At 38.5% G+C, this 20833-nt stretch overlaps 1 protein-coding gene across 1 annotated transcript in view; it reads left to right on the top strand.

Moving 5' to 3' along the window:
• The window catches only part of LOC150076628 (uncharacterized), a 1101557-nt gene that overhangs the window by 903148 nt on the left and 177576 nt on the right, over nucleotides 1–20833 (top strand). Inside the window, exon 35 of the mRNA XM_090386980.1 lies at nucleotides 19059–19182. Coding sequence (XP_090243106.1) covers nucleotides 19059–19182 — 124 coding nt within the window. The remainder of the gene's footprint in view (nucleotides 1–19058; nucleotides 19183–20833) is intronic.

The raw sequence follows: 20833 nt of genomic DNA, 5'->3' as shown, positions 1-20833 counted from the left end.
TAGCAATTACCAAAGATAAGTACCAACCGTCTAATATTACACTCAGCATAGTAGAAAATGAAAAAGACCTATGGATAACTGTGGAGCCAGACATGAAGTTCTCTGAGCAATGCAGACAAGCTGCCAGCTCATGGAGTTTTGTCCATGATATACAGGAATTTTGCTAGCAGGTATATGGATTTGATTATCACATTGTATAAGGCAATGGTCAGGCTATATCTTGAGTATGGCATACAAATCTGGAGGCCTCATTTTAGAAAGGATGTGGAGCTGCTTGAACGAGCACAAAACAGGACAATGAGATTGGTGAGTAGAACAAAGGGTTGCTGTTACCAAGAAAGACTTAAGTTCTACAAATTGCAGCATCTGGTGACTAGGCACCTGCAAGATGATCTGATTGAGGTGCTTAAGGTTTGAATGCTTAAGGTTTGAACGCTTAAGGTTTGAATTGATTGCTGGACAAACTTCCATCTTTTTTGTGGAAGTTGATAGCTTAAATAAGTTCAAGGAAGAACTAGACAAACTAGTGGAGGAAATGAATAGGTAAAATTGGAGGTTATTATTGTTTTATTTTTGGCTGATGCTGTATAAGCTTGGTTTCTTTTTGCATCATTTGCCACTGCTAATGCTATTGCTAATTCAAAAAGCAACTGTCATTTTAGACTGTGATGCGATAGAGAATCACTCCCTTTGGTTTTCTCCAAGCCACAGCACTGGAGAAAACCAGTGCTGTGGCAACAGGCACAAGGGGTACTACTTTGTGCCCATTGCTTTGCTGCTGTAGTCTGGGGCATGATTTCCATTTGAATACAATTGATTAACAAAGAAAGTAATAAGTTTAATTAATTGACAATACAGGCACTCCCCAGCTTACGTAATACTTGACTTACGAAAATTCGACTTTACATAAGTTTTTGCAGGCTTTACGTAAGTTTTTGCTGGTGCAAACTTAAAATAATTTGGGAAATGTATTTTCCCATATTATTTCGAGGTATCATGAAAATATCGTAATGTGAACCCAGGGACATTGTTTTTTTTTTTTTTTTTTTTTTTGGTAATTCTTACCCAGACTTCGGAAGTTGAAATTTCCACTATATAACAAGCTATTTATCTCTCTGAAATGTCATTTTTATAATGGAAATTGCAGTACACTTTCATCGTTATCATATGTTCTGTTATAAGAATCAATCTTGAACACCTTTGTGATATTTTTCTAAAACACATTTCTGGAGGTCACTACAATAAGACAATAAAAACAATTTGCACTTCCCGGTTAATAATATTTGGCTTTTCTGTTATCGCAATCTATTAGAAATGGGTAGTAAACTCGATTATTGCATTTGTGATAATTCTGATAACTGGAATTTGGTGGATATTTACATTATCATATTATGGTGGAATGAATTACCCTTCACTGAAATCTTCAATCATATAAAAAACATAAATAAATTTTCAGAATCTTCTCTTCATTCCAATTTATTTATTACAATGGTGAAGGGAAAGGGACCAACAGAAAGCACAAGTGCTGGCAGTGCTAGGAAACAAAACAAAATTGATTTAGAAATGAAGATGATTAATTAAGAAGTATGAAGCAGCACAAAGTTTGTCTTCTATTGCACAGAATTAGGTCTCGCTGCTTCAACAGTCAACACCATTTTAAGGGACAGTGCACATATAAAATAACATGTTAAAGAATCAACAGAGTTAAGATCAACAGTGATCACCAAACAGCGTTCAGGTGCTAAATCGAGGATGGAAAAGCTATTAATTAATAATATGGATGGAAAATCAGATTCAGAGGCAAGTCCCCTGAGTCCAATGGCCAGTCAAGCAAAAGCAAGAAGTATTTATAAAGTTATAAAGGATAATTAAGGTCTGAGACAATATTTAAATTCTATATGGTGGGACCAACTGATGATTCAAAATGAGAAGCATTCAAATAACTTATCTTGGAAGCTACTAGGCTTTTCATACCAGATAAGAAATATTGTTCACGTTTCAGGAATAAATGGATGTCAGATGAACTAATGAGATTTGTGGAAGAGAAGAAAAATGCATGGGATACATATAAATTAATGGGTGACACAGAAGCCTAAGAGAGATATAAGCTGGTCTGTAACCAAATCGCAAAGGAGCTTAAGCAGGCAAAGTCAGATTACGAGAAAACTTTGGCAAAGGATGCAAAGAAAAACAGCAAAGAGTTCTTTACTTATGAAATTCCAGAAGGAAAGAGATGAATCAGATTGGCCCACTGGATATCGATGGTTCAACTGTTGATGATCCTGCTCAGGTAGCTAACAAACTAAATGAATATTTAGTTTACATAAGGAAAGAGTTCTTTACTTATGTAAATTCTAGAAGAAAGAAGATGAATCAGAAGATATGTGCTTGTCATTGGAGTCTCTAAAAATTGGAGTGTCACCAAAGATAAGCATAGGAGCAGAAGAATCCTTTTTGCAAGATATAAGACAAGACTGAGTTTTACAAGGATTGAAATCGACTTTGTCTTTGCCCCACTGGAGAATTATCTGGAGATGGGCATTTAAGGAATTGGTAGCAGATTTTCGAGAAGTTGAAGCTGATTAAGCAGGACAAGGTTTCTCAAAATGGAAAGTTGAATGCAATGTGCTATCATCGGCAAAACTATAGATAGGATTTCCAGTCAATGGAAGAAGGTCGTTAATATAGACATTATATAAGACAATGCTAAAAAAAAGCCGTGAGTTAAGATTTCAATTTGAAAGTGTCTTCAATTCTGCGCAGACACGATAGAAGGGAATATATGATGAGAGCCTTGTCGATCAATTCGGCTCTGGTGAGATTGTGCAAGGCTCAAGGAGTAGAATTTTTCTCAGCCTGGTCTGTGCTTGTTAACAGGAGAGACTGCTTCTACAGGGATGGGATACACTTAAATAGAAACGGTGCAAGAATATTTGCTGATGCTATCGAGGCAGAGTTAGGTGGGTCGGAAAACTGCTAGCTTGGGGGGTTACACGGACTAATAGATTGACAGTAGCCGCTGGCAGAGGTAAAAGTGATTCTTGCACTACTTCTATTGAAATGCAATTGCGTAGCAGCCTGGAAAGCAAGGCAATAGGAATTTCCAGGATTGCTGGGAGTCAAAGTGGAACAAGTAAATACATGGGTTGTGTTAGGGTAATTAAGAGTAGAAACAGGTGCATGTAAACTTGCATGTACACCAATGCTAGGAGTATAGTTAATAAATTCGATGAGCTTGAAGTGCTAGTCAAGACATAAAAAGCAAATATTGTTGGGATATCAGAGACATGGTGTCACACAGACATGAGCAGTGCAGGCATAAGCAGAACTGGAATTTGGGGAGAACAATGTGCGCAGAAAGGATAGACAGGACAGGAAGGGAGGAGGGGTTATGCTGTTAGTTAAGAAACACATAAAATCTAAGGAAGGGCATCCAATTGATGTGGGTGGATAATGCAATGTTGAGGCTGCTTGGTGCGACATAAGCACTGGGAAAGGAAAAATGAGAGTAGGTGTGTGTGTGTGTGTTATAGGCCTAATGAATCTGATACGTATAATGAGAAATTGTGCAGAGAAATAGAGTGGGCCAGTAAATTAGAGTGTCTTATAATGGGGGATTTTAATTTCCTGGATATTGACTGGAATTTGTGGGTTGGACACACACTAGCAAGGCTTTTATGGATTAATTCGATGATTGTTTTCTACGGCAGCATGTTCGGGAGGCAAGTAGAGGAGTAATACTCTTGATTTGATTATCAGTAGTGATTCTTCATGGATCAAGAATCTGCAGATAAAGGAACCACTAAGCAGTGATCACAGTGTGCTGAAGTGGGATTTACTCAAAGAGGTTAACTACCATCAAGGGTAAAGGGAAGGGTTTTTTCTTTCGGAAAGGTGACTACTTTGGTCTGAGACAAGTATTCAAATTCTATGCAGTGGAACCAATTGATGATATTACCAACAGAAAATTTAAAATGGGAAGCACTCAAAGAACTTATCATGGAAGCTACTAGGCTTTTCATACCAACAACAGAAAAATATTATTCAAGATTTAGGCCTAAATGGATGTCAGATGAACTAATTAGACATGTGACAGAGAAGAAAAATGCATGAGATACATATAAATTAACATGTGGCACAGAAGCCTATGATAGATTTAAGCTGATCTGTAAAAAGTTACAAAGGAGGTTAGGCAGGTGAAGGCAGATTACGAGAAATCTTTGGTAAAGGATGCAAAGAAAAAAGCAAACAGTTCTTTACTTATGTAAACTCTAGAAGGAAGAGGATGAATCAGATTGGTCCACTTGATATTGATAGTTCAACTGTTGATGATCCTGCTCAGGTAGCAAACAAACTAAATGAATACTTTGCATCAACATTCACACATGAGTTATTCAGGGAGGGGAATGCCAGAGGTGTATTCAACTCTAGCAGTAAGCTAGATAATCTAGTAATAACTGGGAGTAAAGTGAAGGAGAAATTAGCATTAGCATTTAGCATTAGTAAAGGCATTTGATGCAAGAAAGCAAGCTTATGCAGCATCAGCCAAAAAAAAAAAAAAAAAAAAAAAAAAAACCCACTTCCACTTCACCCCTCTGTTCGTTCAAATTACCTGTCCAGCTGAACCTTAAACTTATTTAGGCTATCAACCTCCACCACAAGGGATGGCAGTCTGTTCCACCAACCAACCACCCGCTGGCTAAAGGCAAATTTCCGCACGTCTATCCTACATCTGTCTTTCCTCAATTTGAATTTATGCCCTCTCAGGTGATTTTTCTGAGCTAGAGGAAGAATCCCATCAGCATTGAGCATGCTTAAACCATTCAAGGCTTTATACACCTCTATCAGATCACCTCGCTGGTGCCTAGTCTCCAGACACTGTAATTTGCAAAACTTAAGCCTTTCCTCGTAAGAGCACCCCTTTGTTCCATTCGCTAATCTTGTTGCCCTTCTCTGTACTCGTTCCAGCAGCTCTACATCCTTCTTGAAATGAGGCCTCCAGACCTGTATACAGTACTCTAGGTGTGGCCTGACCATTGCCTTATACAATGGAATAATCACCTCCTTATCCTTGCTGGAAAAATTCCTGTATATCATTGACAATACTCCATGAGCTACTCTTGCAGCCCGTCTGCACTGCTCAGAGAACTTCATATCTGCCTGCACAATCACCCCCAAGTCCCTTTCATTCTCTACCACTGTCAGTGTAGTACCACAGAGTTGATACGTTGCCCTGGGGTTGCTGTTTCCAATGTGTAGTACTTTACATTTGTCAATGTTAAACTTCATTTGCCCCCTCTCAGCCCATCTGCTCAACCTTTCCAGATCCTGTTGCAGCAGTGTAGTGTCAGTAGTGTCCTTGACAACCCTGCCAACCTTTGTATCATCTGCAAACTTGGACATTAAGCTTGATATACCATCATCAATATCATTTATAAATACAGAAAACAATAATGGACCCAACACTGAGCCCTGAGGGACTCCACTAATAACATTAGTCCACGATGAGCAGTGTCCATTGATTACCACTCTCTGTCTTCTCCCACTCAACCACCCCTTTATCCATAGCAGCAATTTGCCTTCAATGTCACACTGCTCCAATTTGTGTAGCAGTCTTCCATGTGCAACAAAATTGTTGAAGATAAACACAAGAAAGGCACCTGGGGTGAATGGATCTATCCAGTTATATTAAAGGAGGCAGCAAAGGAAGTAAGCAAGCCCTTAGCCATATTATGAGAGATTCCCTGGACTCAGGCAAGGTACCCATGGACTGGAGATGTGCAAATGTGACCCCAATCCACAAAGGAGGATCAAAGGGAGACAAGTAATTACAGACCTGTTAGTTTAACTTCTGTTCCAGGGAAAATAATGAAGGCACTGGTTAAAGAAGCATTGTAGGATCATCTAGACAAGACTTCAGTTATAGCTCGGACACAGCATGGGTTTGTTAAAGGGAAGTCTTGTCTGAATAATTTGATTGGATACTGTGATGTAGTCACAAAGGAACTGGAAGCAAAGAATAACTTTGATATCATATATTTGGATCTTAGAAAAGCATTTGATACTGTTTGCACATGGAAGACTGCTGCACAAATTGGAGCAGGGTGGCATTGAAGGCAAATTGCTGCTATGGATAAAGGGATGGTTGAGTGGGAGAAGACAGAGAGTGGTAATCAATGGACACTGCTCTTCATGGACTAATGTTATTAGTGGAGTCCCTCAGGGTTCAGTGTTGAGTCCATTGTTGTTTTCTGTATTTATAAATGATATTGATGATGGTATATCAGGCTTTATGTCCAAGTTTGCAGATGATATGAAGACCGGCAGGGTTGTTAATAAAACTAATGACAGTACAAACTAAGGCCTTGAATGGGTTGAGCACACTGAATTCTGATGGGATCCTTCCACTTGTTCAGATTACGAACCTAAGGGGGCATAAATTCAAATTAAGAAAAGACAGATGTAGATTAGATGTGCGGAAATTTGCCTTTAGCCAGCGGGTGGTTAATTCCTGGAACAAACTTCCATCTGTCGTTGTGGAAGTTGATAGATTGAATAAATTTAAGGAGGAACTGGACAGGCATTTGGAGGTAATGGTGTGATTTTTTTTTTTTTTTTTGTCTGATGCTGCATAAGCTCATACACTTGCTTTCTTGCATAAAATGCCACTGCTGCTGCTGCTACTACTACTACTACACGGCTGCAACAGGATCTAGAAAAGTTGAGCAGATGGGCTGAGAGGTGACAAATGAAGTTTAACATTGACAAATGTAAAGTACTACATATGTGAAGCAGTAATCCCAGAGTAACGTATCAACTCTGTGGTAACACACTGACAGTGGTAGAGAATGAAAAGGACCTGGGGGTAATTGTGCAGGCAGATATGAAGTTTTCTGTGCAGTGCAGACAGTCTGCAAGATTAGCTCATGGTGTCTTGTCAATGATATACAGGAATTTTTCTAGCAGGGATAAGGAGGCGATTATCCCCTTGTATAAGGCAATGGTCAGGCCACACCTTGAGTACTGTATACAGGTCTGGAGGCCTCATTTTAAGAAGGATGTAGAGCTGTTGGAACGAGTACAGAGAAGGGCAACAAGATTAGTGAATGGAACAAATGGTTGCTCTTACGAAGAAAGGATTAAGTTTTGAAAATTACAGTGTCTGGAGACTAGGCACCTGCGAGGTGATCTGATTGAGGTGTATAAAGACTTGAATGGTTTGAGCATGCTAAATGCAGATTTTTCCTCTTGCTCAGAATAATCGCCTGAGAGGGCATAAATTCAAATTGAGAAAAGAGAGTTGTAGAATAGATGTGCGGAAGTTTGTCTTTAGCCAGCGGGTGGTTGATTGCTGGAACAAACTTCCATCTGTCATTGTAGAAGTTGATAGCTTAAACAGATTCAAGGCAGAACTTGACAAACTTTTGGAACGAGTGGATTGGTGAAATTAGGTTTTTTTTTTTTTTTTTTTTTTGGTTGATGCTATATAAGCTTGCTTTCTTGCATCATGTGCCTTTGCTTTGCAAATGCTAAAACAAGAGGAAAAGAGTGGGGGAAAGACCTCAACGTTGTGGGACACTGGCATTAGTAGAGAAGTTAGAAGACAGAGAGCCATCTACCATCACCCTCAGTGAGCAATCAGAGAAAACTGGATAACCAATTACAAAAAACAGTTGGCAAGCCATAAGATGGAAGCTTGTTTAGAAGACATTTATGCCAAACACGATCGAAAGCCTTTGAGATGTCAAGAGCAACTGCTTGTGTTTCGCCGAACTTTTCCATTGAATTAGTCCATATATAGGTAACATAAGCCAGAATATCACCAGTGGATTGACACTGATGGAATCCATACTGGCAATCATTGAATAGATGGAAGGTTTCTAGGTAGTTTAAAAGTTGGTGGTTAATTGATTTCTCCATTACTTTAGAAAGAATAGCAGTAATTGCAATGGGTGATAATTTGAGATTAGCCACGATAATGTAAGGTTTAATATAAAAAGACAACACACTGCAGGGTATTTTAAGATTTTTTATTAAGCATTTAAAAATTTATCACAACAAAAATATTGATATCTCTCTATTACAGAAGATTTTGGAGAAGTCCAGTTGGCCTACCTCCCTAAAATCCACTCATGTACACCTTCTCGATAGTAAGCCCTGTTATGTCACTTAGGTGGCAACGAACGTGTAGAGTGGTTCTCTTCAAGATGCCTGGTCAGCGTGAAGAGGAAAAGACCAAATCCTCCAGCATATGAGAGCACAACAATACAAATGGCCCTCAGTCCCCAGCAGCTTTCACTCTCCCTCTTACTACAGCGAGAGGATCAGAGTGGAAGCAGAGGTTGCTAAGAATCTCTGGGTACGACCAGGCTGCCATGCACGGAAACCGAACTTGGCCTTTTATAATGTACGATCACTCATCGGTGAAGACAGGATATTAGAGCTGGAAAAGGAATTAGAAAATGTGAATTGGAATATCATCGGTTTGGCTGAAACAAGAACAAGAAATGAATCTCTTATAAGTTTATCAAGTGGAAATCTGCTGTACACCAATGGAAATAGTGAAAGGAGTGAAGGTGGAGTTGGGTTTCTGGTCCATAGAGATTTTAAAAACAACATTTTGGAATTCAAAAGTACATCCAAGACTAATACTCAAGATTTCTAAGAGGTACAAGCTAAAGATTATAATGATTTATGCACCAACATCAAGCCATGATGATGATGAAGAGGTTGAAGAAATGTACACCGAAATTGAGTCTTCTAGATGAGCAGAAAACCCACTACACTATTATTATGGGGGACTTCAATGCTAAGGTTGGAAAAAGGCAAAACAGCGCAGAAAGGGGAACTATAGGAAATTTTGGAATTGGTGAAAGAAATAAAAGAGGTGAAAGACTTGTGGAATTTGCAGAATCTCAAGGACTGTCAGAAATGAACATTTTTTCAAGAAAAGGGTGAACAGAAAGTGGACATGGAAGAGTCCAAATATATTAACAACTAATGAAATTGCCTTCATCCTCACTAACAGAAGATATATTGTGAATGATGTTACCATCCTGAATAAGGTAAGTGTTGGAGGTGATCGCAGAATGGTAAGATGTACACTTGATATAGATGTAGGAAAGGAAAAAACTGACTTGAGTAAATAATACAAAGGTCTTTGAGATAACAGAGAAGGAGAAAAAGCAGTATGTACTGGAACTTAAGAACAAGTTTGAGATTCTGCAGACTGCTCAGGACCTAGATATCGACGAGGAATATTAACAACTTTCTGAAAGTGATAAAGCCCAAGAAACCTATAGGGAAACAGAAATCCAAAGAAGAAAAAATTAGTCAAGAAACACTTGTCATGATGAACCGAAGACGACAAATGAAGAGCAAGAAAATCACTGACAAAGAGAGAAAATTGAGTATACTGAGTTATGCAAAAACATTAGAAAGAGTCTCAGAGAGGACATAAGAAGATTTAACACAAGAAAAGTAGAACAAGAATTAAGGGAAAACAAAGGATTTAAATCAGCAGCCATGAGCAGAAAGACAAATGATACTGCAACTGAAGAATAGTGATGGTGTACTTATAAGCAGCAGAGAAGGCATAATTCAAATAGCAGAAGACTGCTATAGCGAATTATACAAGGAGTGAGGGAATGATACCAGTAATGGAGAAGATGGATTGCAAAGTAGCAACACATACGACATACCCGATATTCTTCCTGATGAGGCAGAACATGCCTTGAAGAAAATGAAGAATCGGAAAGCCCCGGGGGATGATGAAGTTACTGTAGAATTGTTAAAATTGGGAGGAAGAGACATAACCCAAAAACTGGCAAGGCTTTTCACAAAGTGCATTAGAAAAGGTGTGACGCCTAAGCAGTGGAATAATGCAATCATAGTTTTGCTGCATAAGAAAGGAGATAAATCAGAAATTGGAAATTATAGACCAATTAGCTTGTTATCCCACATCCACAAGTTGTTCACAAGGGTCATTACTAACAGATTAGAAAGAATACTTGATGAGAATCAACCGAAAGAGCAAGCTGGATTTAGGACAGGATTCTCAACTATGGATCACCTTCAATTAATGCATGTGCAGACAAATATGAAGTTCTCTGAGCAGTGCAGATGGGCTGCAAGAGTAGCTCATGGTGTATTGTCAATGATATATAGGAATTTTTCTAGCAAGGATAAGGAGGTGATTATTCCCTTGTATAAGGCAATGGTCAGGCCACACCTAGAGTACTGTATACAGATTTGGAGGCCTCATTTCAAGAAGGATGTAGAGCTGCTGGAACGAGTACAGAGAAGGGCAACAAGATTAGTGAATGGAACAAAGGGGTGCTCTTATGAAGAAAGGCTTAAGTTTTGCAAATTACAGTGTCTGGAGACTAGGCACCAGCGAGGTGATCTGATAGAGGTGTATAAAGCCTTGAATGGTTTGAGCATGCTCGATGCTGATGGGATTCTTCCTCTCGCTCAGAATAATCACCTGAGAGGGCATAAATTCAAATTGAGGAAAGACAGATGCAGGATAGATGTGCGGAAATTTGCCTTTAGCCAGAGGGTGGTTGGTTGGTGGAACAGACTTCCATCGCTTGTCGTGGAAGTTGATGGCCTAAATAAGTTTAAGGCTCAGCTGGACAGATATTTTGATAGAACAGAGGGGTGAAGTGGAAGTTGTTTTTTTTTTTTTTTTTTTGGCTGATGCTGCATAAGCTTGCTTTCTTGCATCAAATGCCTCTACTAAGGCTAATGCTAATATCACAGCTAATGGAGAAAGCAAATAAATTAAAACACCATTATGGGATTCTTCCTCTAGCTCAGATTAATCATCTGAGAGGGCATAAATTCAAATTGAGGAAAGACAGATGTAGGATAGACGTGCAGAAATTTGCCTTTAGCCAGCGGGTGGTTGGTTGGTGGAATAGACTTCCATCCCTTGTCGTGGAGGTTGATAGCCTAAATAAGTTTAAGGCTCAGCTGGACAGGTATTTTGAACGAACAGAGGGGTGAAGTGGAAGTGGGTTTTTTTTTTTTTTTTTTTGGCTGATGCTGCATAAGCTTGCTTTCTTGCATCAAATGCCTCTACTAATGCTAATGCCTGGCATTTGTGGGATTATGAAAACACATTTGACTCCATACAGAATAAGGCAATGTTTCGGGCACTGGAAAGACAAGGCATAGATACCCCATATATTACGATTTTGAAGAAAATATATGAAAGTGCTACCTCCTTTATTAGACTAGACAAAGACAGTAGCAAGTTTAAAATCGAGAAAGGAGTTCGACAAGGAGACACAATATCTCCGAAGCTGTTTACTGCTGCGCTTGAGGACACTTTCAGAAGATTAGACTGGTCACAGAAAGGAGTCAGTGTGAATGGAGAGTACCTAAACCATTTACGATTTGCAGGTGACATTGTGGTCATAAGCCACGATCCCAAAGAATTAGAGGAAAATCTTAATCAGTTATGCACAGTTAGTAAGGATTTTGGACTAAAGATGAATATGGCTAAAACAAAAGTAATGATGAACAAGTATGCCACGGAAAGGGAAATAATGATTGAAGGAGCAGTAATTGAAAAGGTGGAGTCATATACTTATCTGGGACAAGTTATTAGCTGTAATAATGATAAATGGCTGGAAGTCAAGAGAAGAATAAATTTTGGATGAATAGCATTCAGGAAATATAGTCACATACTGAAGAGCAATATCCCACTTTGTCTGAAACGTAAAATAATGAATCAATGTATACTCCCCACCATGACTTATGGAAGTGAAACTTGGGCACTCACCAAAAGAATGGAAGAGAAGCTGAGAACTACACAGCGAAGAATGGAACGAATTATATTGGGAATCAGACTGTTAGATAAGAAGAGAAACACATGGATTAGGCAGCAAACTCAAGTAAAGGACATTCTTATCAAAACTAAAGAACTAAAATGGTCTTGGGCAGGACAGATAGCTCGAAGACATAATGACAGATGGACTAAGAAAATAACAGAATGGTACCCAAGAGGAGCTAGAAGAAAACCTGGAAGACAAAGGCGGAGATGGATAGATGAAATTCATGAGTTTTTGGGTAGTAAATGGATGGCCAGTGCTCAAAACAGAAGGAACTGGAAAGTTGCTGGAGAGGCCTTCATCCTGCAGTGGATTGAAAACGGATGATGATGATGATACCGATTTTTCATCAAAATATCCTCCACAAGATTTTATCTCTGCTTTACACAGTTGAGGTATTCTGGGAATTAATTTTATAATAGCATCTTGACTAACTTTATTCCAAGCAATCTGCAAGGTCTCCCATAATTTTTTTGAAGATGAGTAAATTTCACAGACCAGACGGTCTAGATGATCCCATTAAAGCTCTATTGGGTTTAAATCAGGTAATTGGGGTGGTCACCCATAATTTGCAATACCCCCCTCCAATTGCTTAGTTGCCAGAAAGTCCATGCACAGCTTAGAGCTGTGCTTCAGGTCATTGTCTTGTTGTAAATGTTCTTGTTGTTTTCATAAAATTTCTTCAAAGTGGAAGTAAAGAGGGTATTACATTATGTTCAAGAATATTTTTATGCCCTTCTTTAGCAATTAGTAGAAGCATACAATGCAAGAAAGCAAACTTATACAGAATCTTTTCTTAAAATTCCTTCAATTCTGACAGTCCAGAAAAACAGAAGCAATCCCAAATCATGATGGGGGTTGCATCTGTTTTACTGTGCTTCACTGTAGGAATTAAACAATATGGCACCATTTTTTCCCTCAGTTGATCATCTCACATTAACTCTACACTTGGATCCAAAAATTTCAAATTTGGATTCATCCATTCAAAGTACCTTTTTCTACTCTTCAATTTATCCAGTGTTGATGGCTGTTAGCCCAAGCCAACCATTTCTTTCAATTTTCCAGTTTTAGTAAGGGTTTTCAGACCACTGCACAACCATAAAGTCAAACTCAAACTCTCCAGTTATAGTGTTTCTTGTCCACTTTTGGATTGGTTATGTGATTATGTTACATATTGTTTATATCGAATAACACTGGTCGGCATAAATTTCCTTCCTGAAATAATTTCAACAGAAACTTGTAGAAAATATGTTCAAAAACTAAGAAAACCCCTGGCTTGTAGCTGTGTGCCTTGTATTGTGTATGCCGTGTGCCTTTTATATGCAATAAAGAGTTCTTCTTCTAAAATAAAAAGTTCTCATTACCCTCAGTTTTCAAATATCATAGGTTAATGACCAAAAACCAAGACCTGTAGTTGGTTTAATTATCTTTTCCATCTGTTTTATCTATTTTTTTTTCTGGAGAATTTTGGGGGCTTTCTAGAACATTCCAGAACATTCTTGAATGTTCTAGAATTTTGGACAAGTGGAAGATGGTCCAGATGATTTTGGGATGGTTCTAGAACTTTTGATGGAGTTCTCTAGAAACATGAATGTTCTAGAAACTTCTCTACCAGTATATACACAAGTGAGTTCCACACCATGCAGGCATTTTCATATTTCAAAAGTGTATGTGCTTCAGAGAGCAAGTGGTGAACAAAGTGAACAAGCATTTTATTGAATTAGTGTTTGCAAACAAGTGTTGTGTGCATAAGTGTAAATTATGAACTGTGTTTAAATTATAAATGAAAATCTACAATTTCTTAATTATGTTCTTATGTGCACATACCTCAACCGTATATGAAATATGTCACATTCTTGCTGAAATAAGCCAATAGCTTTTGTTAAATTTGCAGAGAAGTGGTATTAAAATTGCAAGCCACTGTTGCAATTTGTGATAAAAGCCTATGAACTCTATTTTGGATGTAAGGTCAGAGATCAAGAAAAGTATGGGCTCTAAAGATTTCCCATAGCTCATGTTCAAGGACATTAACAAGGCTGGCTTAGAGGTAGTCATAAATTAATGCCTTTTGATGTTCTGGTGATATGGTGGGAACCTTGAGACCACATAAACGATTGTTACTTTTGCATGACCAATATTTCTGGTTTTTGTGGGAAATCCAAGCATAAAGTAGAGTATCCCAACATATATTCTGCTCTTAGGCCAATTCCTCATGATGATACAATGCCAGTGTCAAAGCTACCAGAAACTTATTGACTTGACTTTGAATGAGGATCAGAACCCAGAACAAGACAAATCCAGATTTTTCAACTCTTGATACTGCAAAGCCGCATCTAATCACTCAGGCAGAATTGAACAATTTGGTCAGAGATTTGGACCTCTCCAAAACCAAGGCGCATTTACTAGGATTATGACTTCAGCAGTGGAATCTTCTTGAAAAGGATGTCAAGGTGTCTTTTCATAGGAAGAGGCAATCTAAAATAATGACCAATTACTCCATGGATGGTGCTTTGGTTTATTGTAACGGTCCAGGAATTAATGAAAGAGTTACATCTGGAGCATGGCCCCGAGCGATGGAGGCTTATTATTGATTCATCAAGGTCAGTTTGAAAGCAATTTTACTCCATAATAAAAAAAAAGTATCCATCTATAGCATTGGCCCATGCAGTTCACATGAAGGAAACATACGAGAACCTACAGGTTCTTTTGCAAAAAATACTATCAAAAATATAAATGGAATAGCTGTGCTGACCTAAAAGTGGTAGCTTTGCTGACTGGGTGGAAAGATGGATACACTGAATACTGCTGCTTTTTTGCAAATGGGACAACTGAGCAACGGATTGCCACTACAGGGTAAAAAAATGGCCAGACTTTTCAGGAACTACACCAGGCCAGAAAAATGTAACATATCCTGCTTTGGAGGATAAGGCAAAAATTTATTTACCTCCATTGCATGTCAAGTTAGGTTTGATAAAAATATTTGTGAAAGCAATGGGCTTTCACAAATTGATTCTGATTGAGGCAAAGATAAAAGAGGGAATTTTTGTGGGTCCTCAAATCAAACTGCTATTCTAAGATGAAGAAATCACTAAAAAATTAAATTCTACAAAAATAAGATCCTGGAAGGCATTCGAAAATGTAATGTGTGATGTTAAATAAAACAATAAATGTCTAATATCATGCAAAAAAAAAAAAAAAAAAACTGCAGCCATTATCAAACCACTGCAGGACGGAAGCCTCCTCAACAATTCATGCTGAGGGAAAATGGACCATAATCTGCCACGCTGGTCCAGTGTGGGTTGGCAGATTGACCATATTTAGCAGTCAGGGGCTTGAACCCCGGTCTACTCAAAGAGCGTGTGCTACTGCACTCCCGCTCCTGACCACTCGGCTATATCCATCTTCAACAGCCCTCCCCTCAGATTTCTAAACATTGTTTCTGGCTTATGACCTTCTTGGTATAGATATAAGTATTGCTTCATCACAAGTAAAGCATATTAAGCAATACTTGTGAATGAACATCATGTATTGCTTCATATGTGGGGAAAAAACTAGACTTCCTCTTTCACTCCTGATATTAATTTCTTTTAAATAACTAATAAACAAGAATCCTTTTGTAAACTTTTTTACTTTAAATTTTTTTTCTAAATGCACAGAAAGTGTGTTTCCTTACTATACAGTATGGTACTAAATTATAATATGAGATATTGTATATATGTATTCTTATAATGGTATATTACATCCAACTATGTGTATTTCATAGCTCATTTCTACTTGATGAAAAACATCATCATCATCATCATCATCAGCCATTTTCAATCCACTGCAGGATGAAGGCCTCTCCAGCAACTTTCCAATTCCTTCTGTTTTGAGCACTGGCCATCCATTTACTACTCGAAAACTCATGAATTTCATCTATCCATCTCCGCCTTTGTCTTCCAGGTTTTCTTCTAGCTCCTCTTGGGTACCATTCTGTTATTTTCTTAGTCCATCTGTCATCATGCCTTCGAGCTATGTGTCCTGCCCAAGACCATTTTAGTTCTTTAGTTTTGATAAGAATGTCCTTTACTTGAGTTTGCTGCCTAATCCATGTGTTTCTCTTCTTATCTAACAGTCTGATTCCCAATATAATTCGTTCCATTCTTCGCTGTGTAGTTCTCAGCTTCTCTTCCATTCTTTTGGTGAGTGCCCAAGTTTCACTTCCATAAGTCATGGTGGGGAGTATACATTGATTCATTATTTTACGTTTCAGACAAAGTGGGATATTGCTCTTCAGTATGTGACTATATTTCCTGAATGCTATCCATCCAAAATTTATTCTTCTGTTGACTTCCAGCCATTTATCATTATTACAGCTGATAACTTGTCCCAGATAAGTATATGACTCCACCTTTTCAATTACTGCTCCTTCAATCATTATTTCCCTTTCCATGGCATACTTGTTCATCATTACTTTTGTTTTAGCCATATTCATCTTTAGTCCAAAATCCTTACTAACTGTGCATAACTGATTAAGATTTTCCTCTAATTCTTTGGGATCGTGGCTTATGACCACAATGTCATCTGCAAATCGTAAATGGTTTAGGTACTCTCCGTTCACATTGACTCCTTTCTGCGACCAGTCTAATCTTCTGAAAGCTTCCTCAAGGGCAGCAGTAAACAGCTTCGGAGATATTGTGTCTCCTTGTCGAACTCCTTTCTCGATTTTAAATTTGCTACTGTCTTTGTCTAGTCTAATAAAGGATGTAGCACTCTCATATATTTTCTTCAAAATCATAACATATGGAGTATCTGTGCCTTGTCTTTCCAGTGCCCGAAACATTGCCTTATGCTGTATGGAGTCAAATGCCTTTTCATAATCCACAAATGCCAGGCATAATGGTGTTTTATATTCATTTGCTTTCTCCATTAGCTGTGACATTACGTGAAGGTGATCCATAGTTGAGAATCCTGTCCTAAAGCCAGCTTGCTCTTTCGGTTGATTCTCATCAAGTATTCTTTCTAATCTGTTAGTAATGACCCTTGTGAACAACTTGTAGATATGGGATAACAAGCTAATTGGTCTATAATTTCCGATTTCTGATTTATCTCCTTTCTTATGCAGCAAAACTATGATTGCATTATTCCACTGCTTAGGCATCACACCTTTTCTAATGCACTTTGTGAAGAGCCTTCCCAGTTTTTGTGTTATGTCTCTTCCTCCCAATTTTAACAACTCTACAGTAACTTCATCTTCCCCCGGGGCTTTCTGATTCTTCATTTTCTTCAATGCATGTTCTACCTCATCAGGAAGAATATCGGGTATGTCGTATGTGTTGCTACTTTGCAATCCATCTTCCCTACTGCTGGTATCATTCCCTCGTTCCTTGTATAATTCTCTATAGTAGTCTTCTGCTATTTGAATTATGCCTTCTCTGCTGTTTATAAGTACACCATCGCTATTCTTCAGTTTCAGTATCATTTGTCTTTCTGTATTACTGCTCATGGCTGCTGATTTAAATCCTTTGTTTTCCCTTAATGCTTGTTCTACTTTTCTTGTGTTAAATCTTCTTATGTCCTCTCTGAGTCTCTTTCTAATGGCTTTGCATAACTCAGTATACTCAATTTTCTCCCTGTCAGTGTTTTTCTTGCTCTTCATTTGTCGTCTTTGGTTCATCATGACAAGTGTTTCTTGACTAATTTTTTCTTCTTTGGATTTCTGTTTCCCTATAGGTTTCTTGGGCTTTATCACTTTCAGAAAGTTGTAATATTCCTCGTCGATATCTTGGTCCTGAGCAGTCTGCAGAAGCTCAAACTTGTTCTTAAGTTCCAGTACATACTGCTTTTTCTCCTCCTCTGTTATTTCAAAGACCTTTGTATTATTTACTCGAGTCAGTTTTTTCCTTTCCTTTCCTACATCTATATCAAGTGTACATCTTACCATTCTGTGATCACTTCCAACATTTACCTTATTCAGGACGGTAACATCATTCACAACATATCTTCTGTTAGTGAGGATGAAGTCGATTTCATTAGTTGTTAATCCATTTGGACTCTTCCATGTCCACTTTCTGTTCACCCTTTTCTTGAAAAAAGTGTTCATTACTGACATTCCTTGAGATTCTGCAAATTCCACAAGTCTTTCACCTCTTTTATTTCTTTCACCAATTCCAAAATTTCCTATAGTTCCTCTTTCTGCGCTGTTTTGCCTTTTTCCAACTTTAGCATTGAAGTCCCCCATAATAATAGTGTAGTGGGTTTTCTGCTCATCTAGAAGACTCTCAATTTCAGTGTACATTTCTTCAACCTCTTCATCATCATGGCTCGATGTTGGTGCATAAATCATTATAATCTTTAGCTTGTACCTCTTAGAAATCTTGAGTATTAGTCTTGACACCCTTGGTGATGTACTTTTGAATTCCAAAATGTTGTTTTTAAAATCTTTATGGACCAGAAACCCAACTCCACCTTCACTCCTTTCACTGTTTCCATTGGTGTACAGCAGATTTCCACTTGATAAACTTATAAGTGATTCATTTCTTCTTCTTGTTTCAGCCAAACCGATGATATTCCAATTCACATTTTCTAATTCCTTTTCCAGCTCTAACATCCTGTCTTCACCGATGAGTGATCGTACGTTATAACAGGCCAAGTTCAATTTCCGTGCATGGCAGCCTGGTCGTACCCAGAGATTCTTAGCACCCTCTGCTTCCACTCTGATCCTCTCGCTGCCGTAAGAGGGAGAGTGAAAGCTGCTGGGGACTGAGGGCCATTTGTATTGTTGTGCTCTCATTGCTGGAGGGTTTGGTCTTTTCCTCTTCACGCTGACCAGGCGTCTTGAAGAGAACCACTCTACACGTTCGTTGCCACCTAAGTGACGTAACAGGGCTTACCATCGAGAAGGTGTGCATGAGTGGATTTTAGGGAGGCAGGCCAACCGGACTTCTCCTAAATCTTCTGTAATAGAGAGATATTGGATCCATCAGTGTTTTAGGCTGAGTGTCTGATAACACACAGGATACCTGTTCCCCTCTAAGCCCCTGTAGTTTAATTTCCAGACTATGAAAAACATAGTCTGGAAATTAAACTACACCAGGTAGAAGAAGAACTGGAGGCAGAGCAAACTTTCTTCAAACTGTGTTTCCTTACTATACAGTATGGTACTAAATTATAATATGAGATATTGTATATATGTATTCTTATAATGGTATATTACATCCAACTATGTGTATTTCATAGCTCATTTCTACTTGATGAAAAACATAGTCTGGAAATTAAACTACACCAGGTAGAAGAAGAACTGGAGGCAGAGCAAACTACAGGTGAAGATATATTGGACAAAGCAAAGAAATTACAATCACAAGTAAGTTAATTTAAGAAAATCATAAGATTTTGCTTCTGTTTGGCTTCCTAATGAATAAACTTTAGAATTACAAATTTTAATTATTTTATTTTCCACTAGTACATGGAAGTTGGAAACTATGATTTTTTTAAATTTAGTACTTTTATAAAAATCAGTTAAAATAAGTGAAATGGGATTAAAAAAAATACATCGGAAATCAGCTGAGTAAGTTTACTGTACTTACATAGATAATTAGCATTAGCGTTAGCATTAGCATTAGTAGAGGCATTTGATGCAAGAAAGCAAGCTTATGCAGCATCAGCCAAAAAAAAAAAAAAAAAAAAAAAGTAACATAAATAAATAAAAATAACCACTTCCACTTCACCCCTCTGTTCGTTCGAAATACCTGTCCAGCTGAGCCTTAAACGTATTTAGGCTATCAACTTCCACGACAAGGGATGGAAGTCTGTTCCACCCACCAACCACCCGCTGGCTAAAGGCAAATTTCCGCACATCTATCCTACATCTGTCTTTCCTCAATTTGAATTTATGCCCTCTCAGGTGATTTTTCTGAGCTAGAGGAAGAATCCCATCAGCATTGAGCATGCTCAAACCATTCAAGGCTTTGTACACCTCTATCAGATCACCTCGCTGGTGCCTAGTTTCCAGACACTGTAATTTGCAAAACTTAAGCCTTTCTTCGTAAGAGAACCCCTTTGTCCCATTCACCAATCTAGTTGCCCTTCTCTGTACTCGTTCCAGCAGCTCTACATCCTTCCTGAAATGAGGCCTCCAGGCCTGTATACAGTACTCTAGGTGTGGCCTGACCATTGCCTTATACAAGGGAATAATCACCTCCTTATCCCTGCTAGAAAAATTCCTATATATCATTGACAATACACCATGAGCTACACTTGCAGCTCGTCTGCACTGCTCAGAGAACTTCATATCTGCCTGCACCACCACCCCCAGGTCCCTTTCATTCTCTACCACTGTCAGTGTAGTACCACAGAGTTGATACGCTGCTCTGGGGTTGCTGTTTCCCATATGTAGTACTTTACATTTGTCAATGTTAAACTTCATTTGCCACCTCGAAGCCCATCTGCTCAACCTTTCCAAATCCTGTTGCAGCAGCATAGTGTCAGTAGTGTCCTTGACAACCCTGCCAACCTTCGTATCGTCTGCAAACTTGGACATTAAGCCTGATATACCATCATCAATATCATTTATAAATACAGAAAACAATAAAGGCCCCAATACTGAACCCTGAGGGACTCCACTAATAACATTAGTCCACGATGAGCAGTGTCCATTGATTACCACTCTCTGTCTTCTCCCCCTCAACCACCCCTTTATCCATAGCAGCAACTTGCCTCCAATGCCACACTGCTTCAATTTGTGCAGCAGTCTTCCATGTGCAACAGTATCAAAAGCCTTTCTAAGATCCAAGTATATAATATCAAAGTTATTCCCTGCATCCAGTTCTTTTGTGACTGCATCATAGTATCCAATCAAATTGGTCAGGCAAGACTTCCCCTTAACAAAACCATGCTGTGTCCTAGCTATAACTGAAGTCTTGTCTAGATGATCCTGCAGTGCTTCTTTCACCAGTGCCTCCATTAATTTTCCGGGAACAGAAGTTAAACTCACAGGTCTATAATTACTTGTGTCA

Source organism: Mastigoproctus giganteus, chromosome 12 (assembly GCF_048544385.1).
Source record: "Mastigoproctus giganteus isolate SK-2022 chromosome 12, ASM4854438v1, whole genome shotgun sequence".
Taxonomy (NCBI): domain Eukaryota; kingdom Metazoa; phylum Arthropoda; class Arachnida; order Uropygi; family Thelyphonidae; genus Mastigoproctus; species Mastigoproctus giganteus.
The sequence above is the reverse complement of the archived record's forward strand: the minus strand, read 5'-3'. Positions and strand labels throughout refer to the sequence as shown.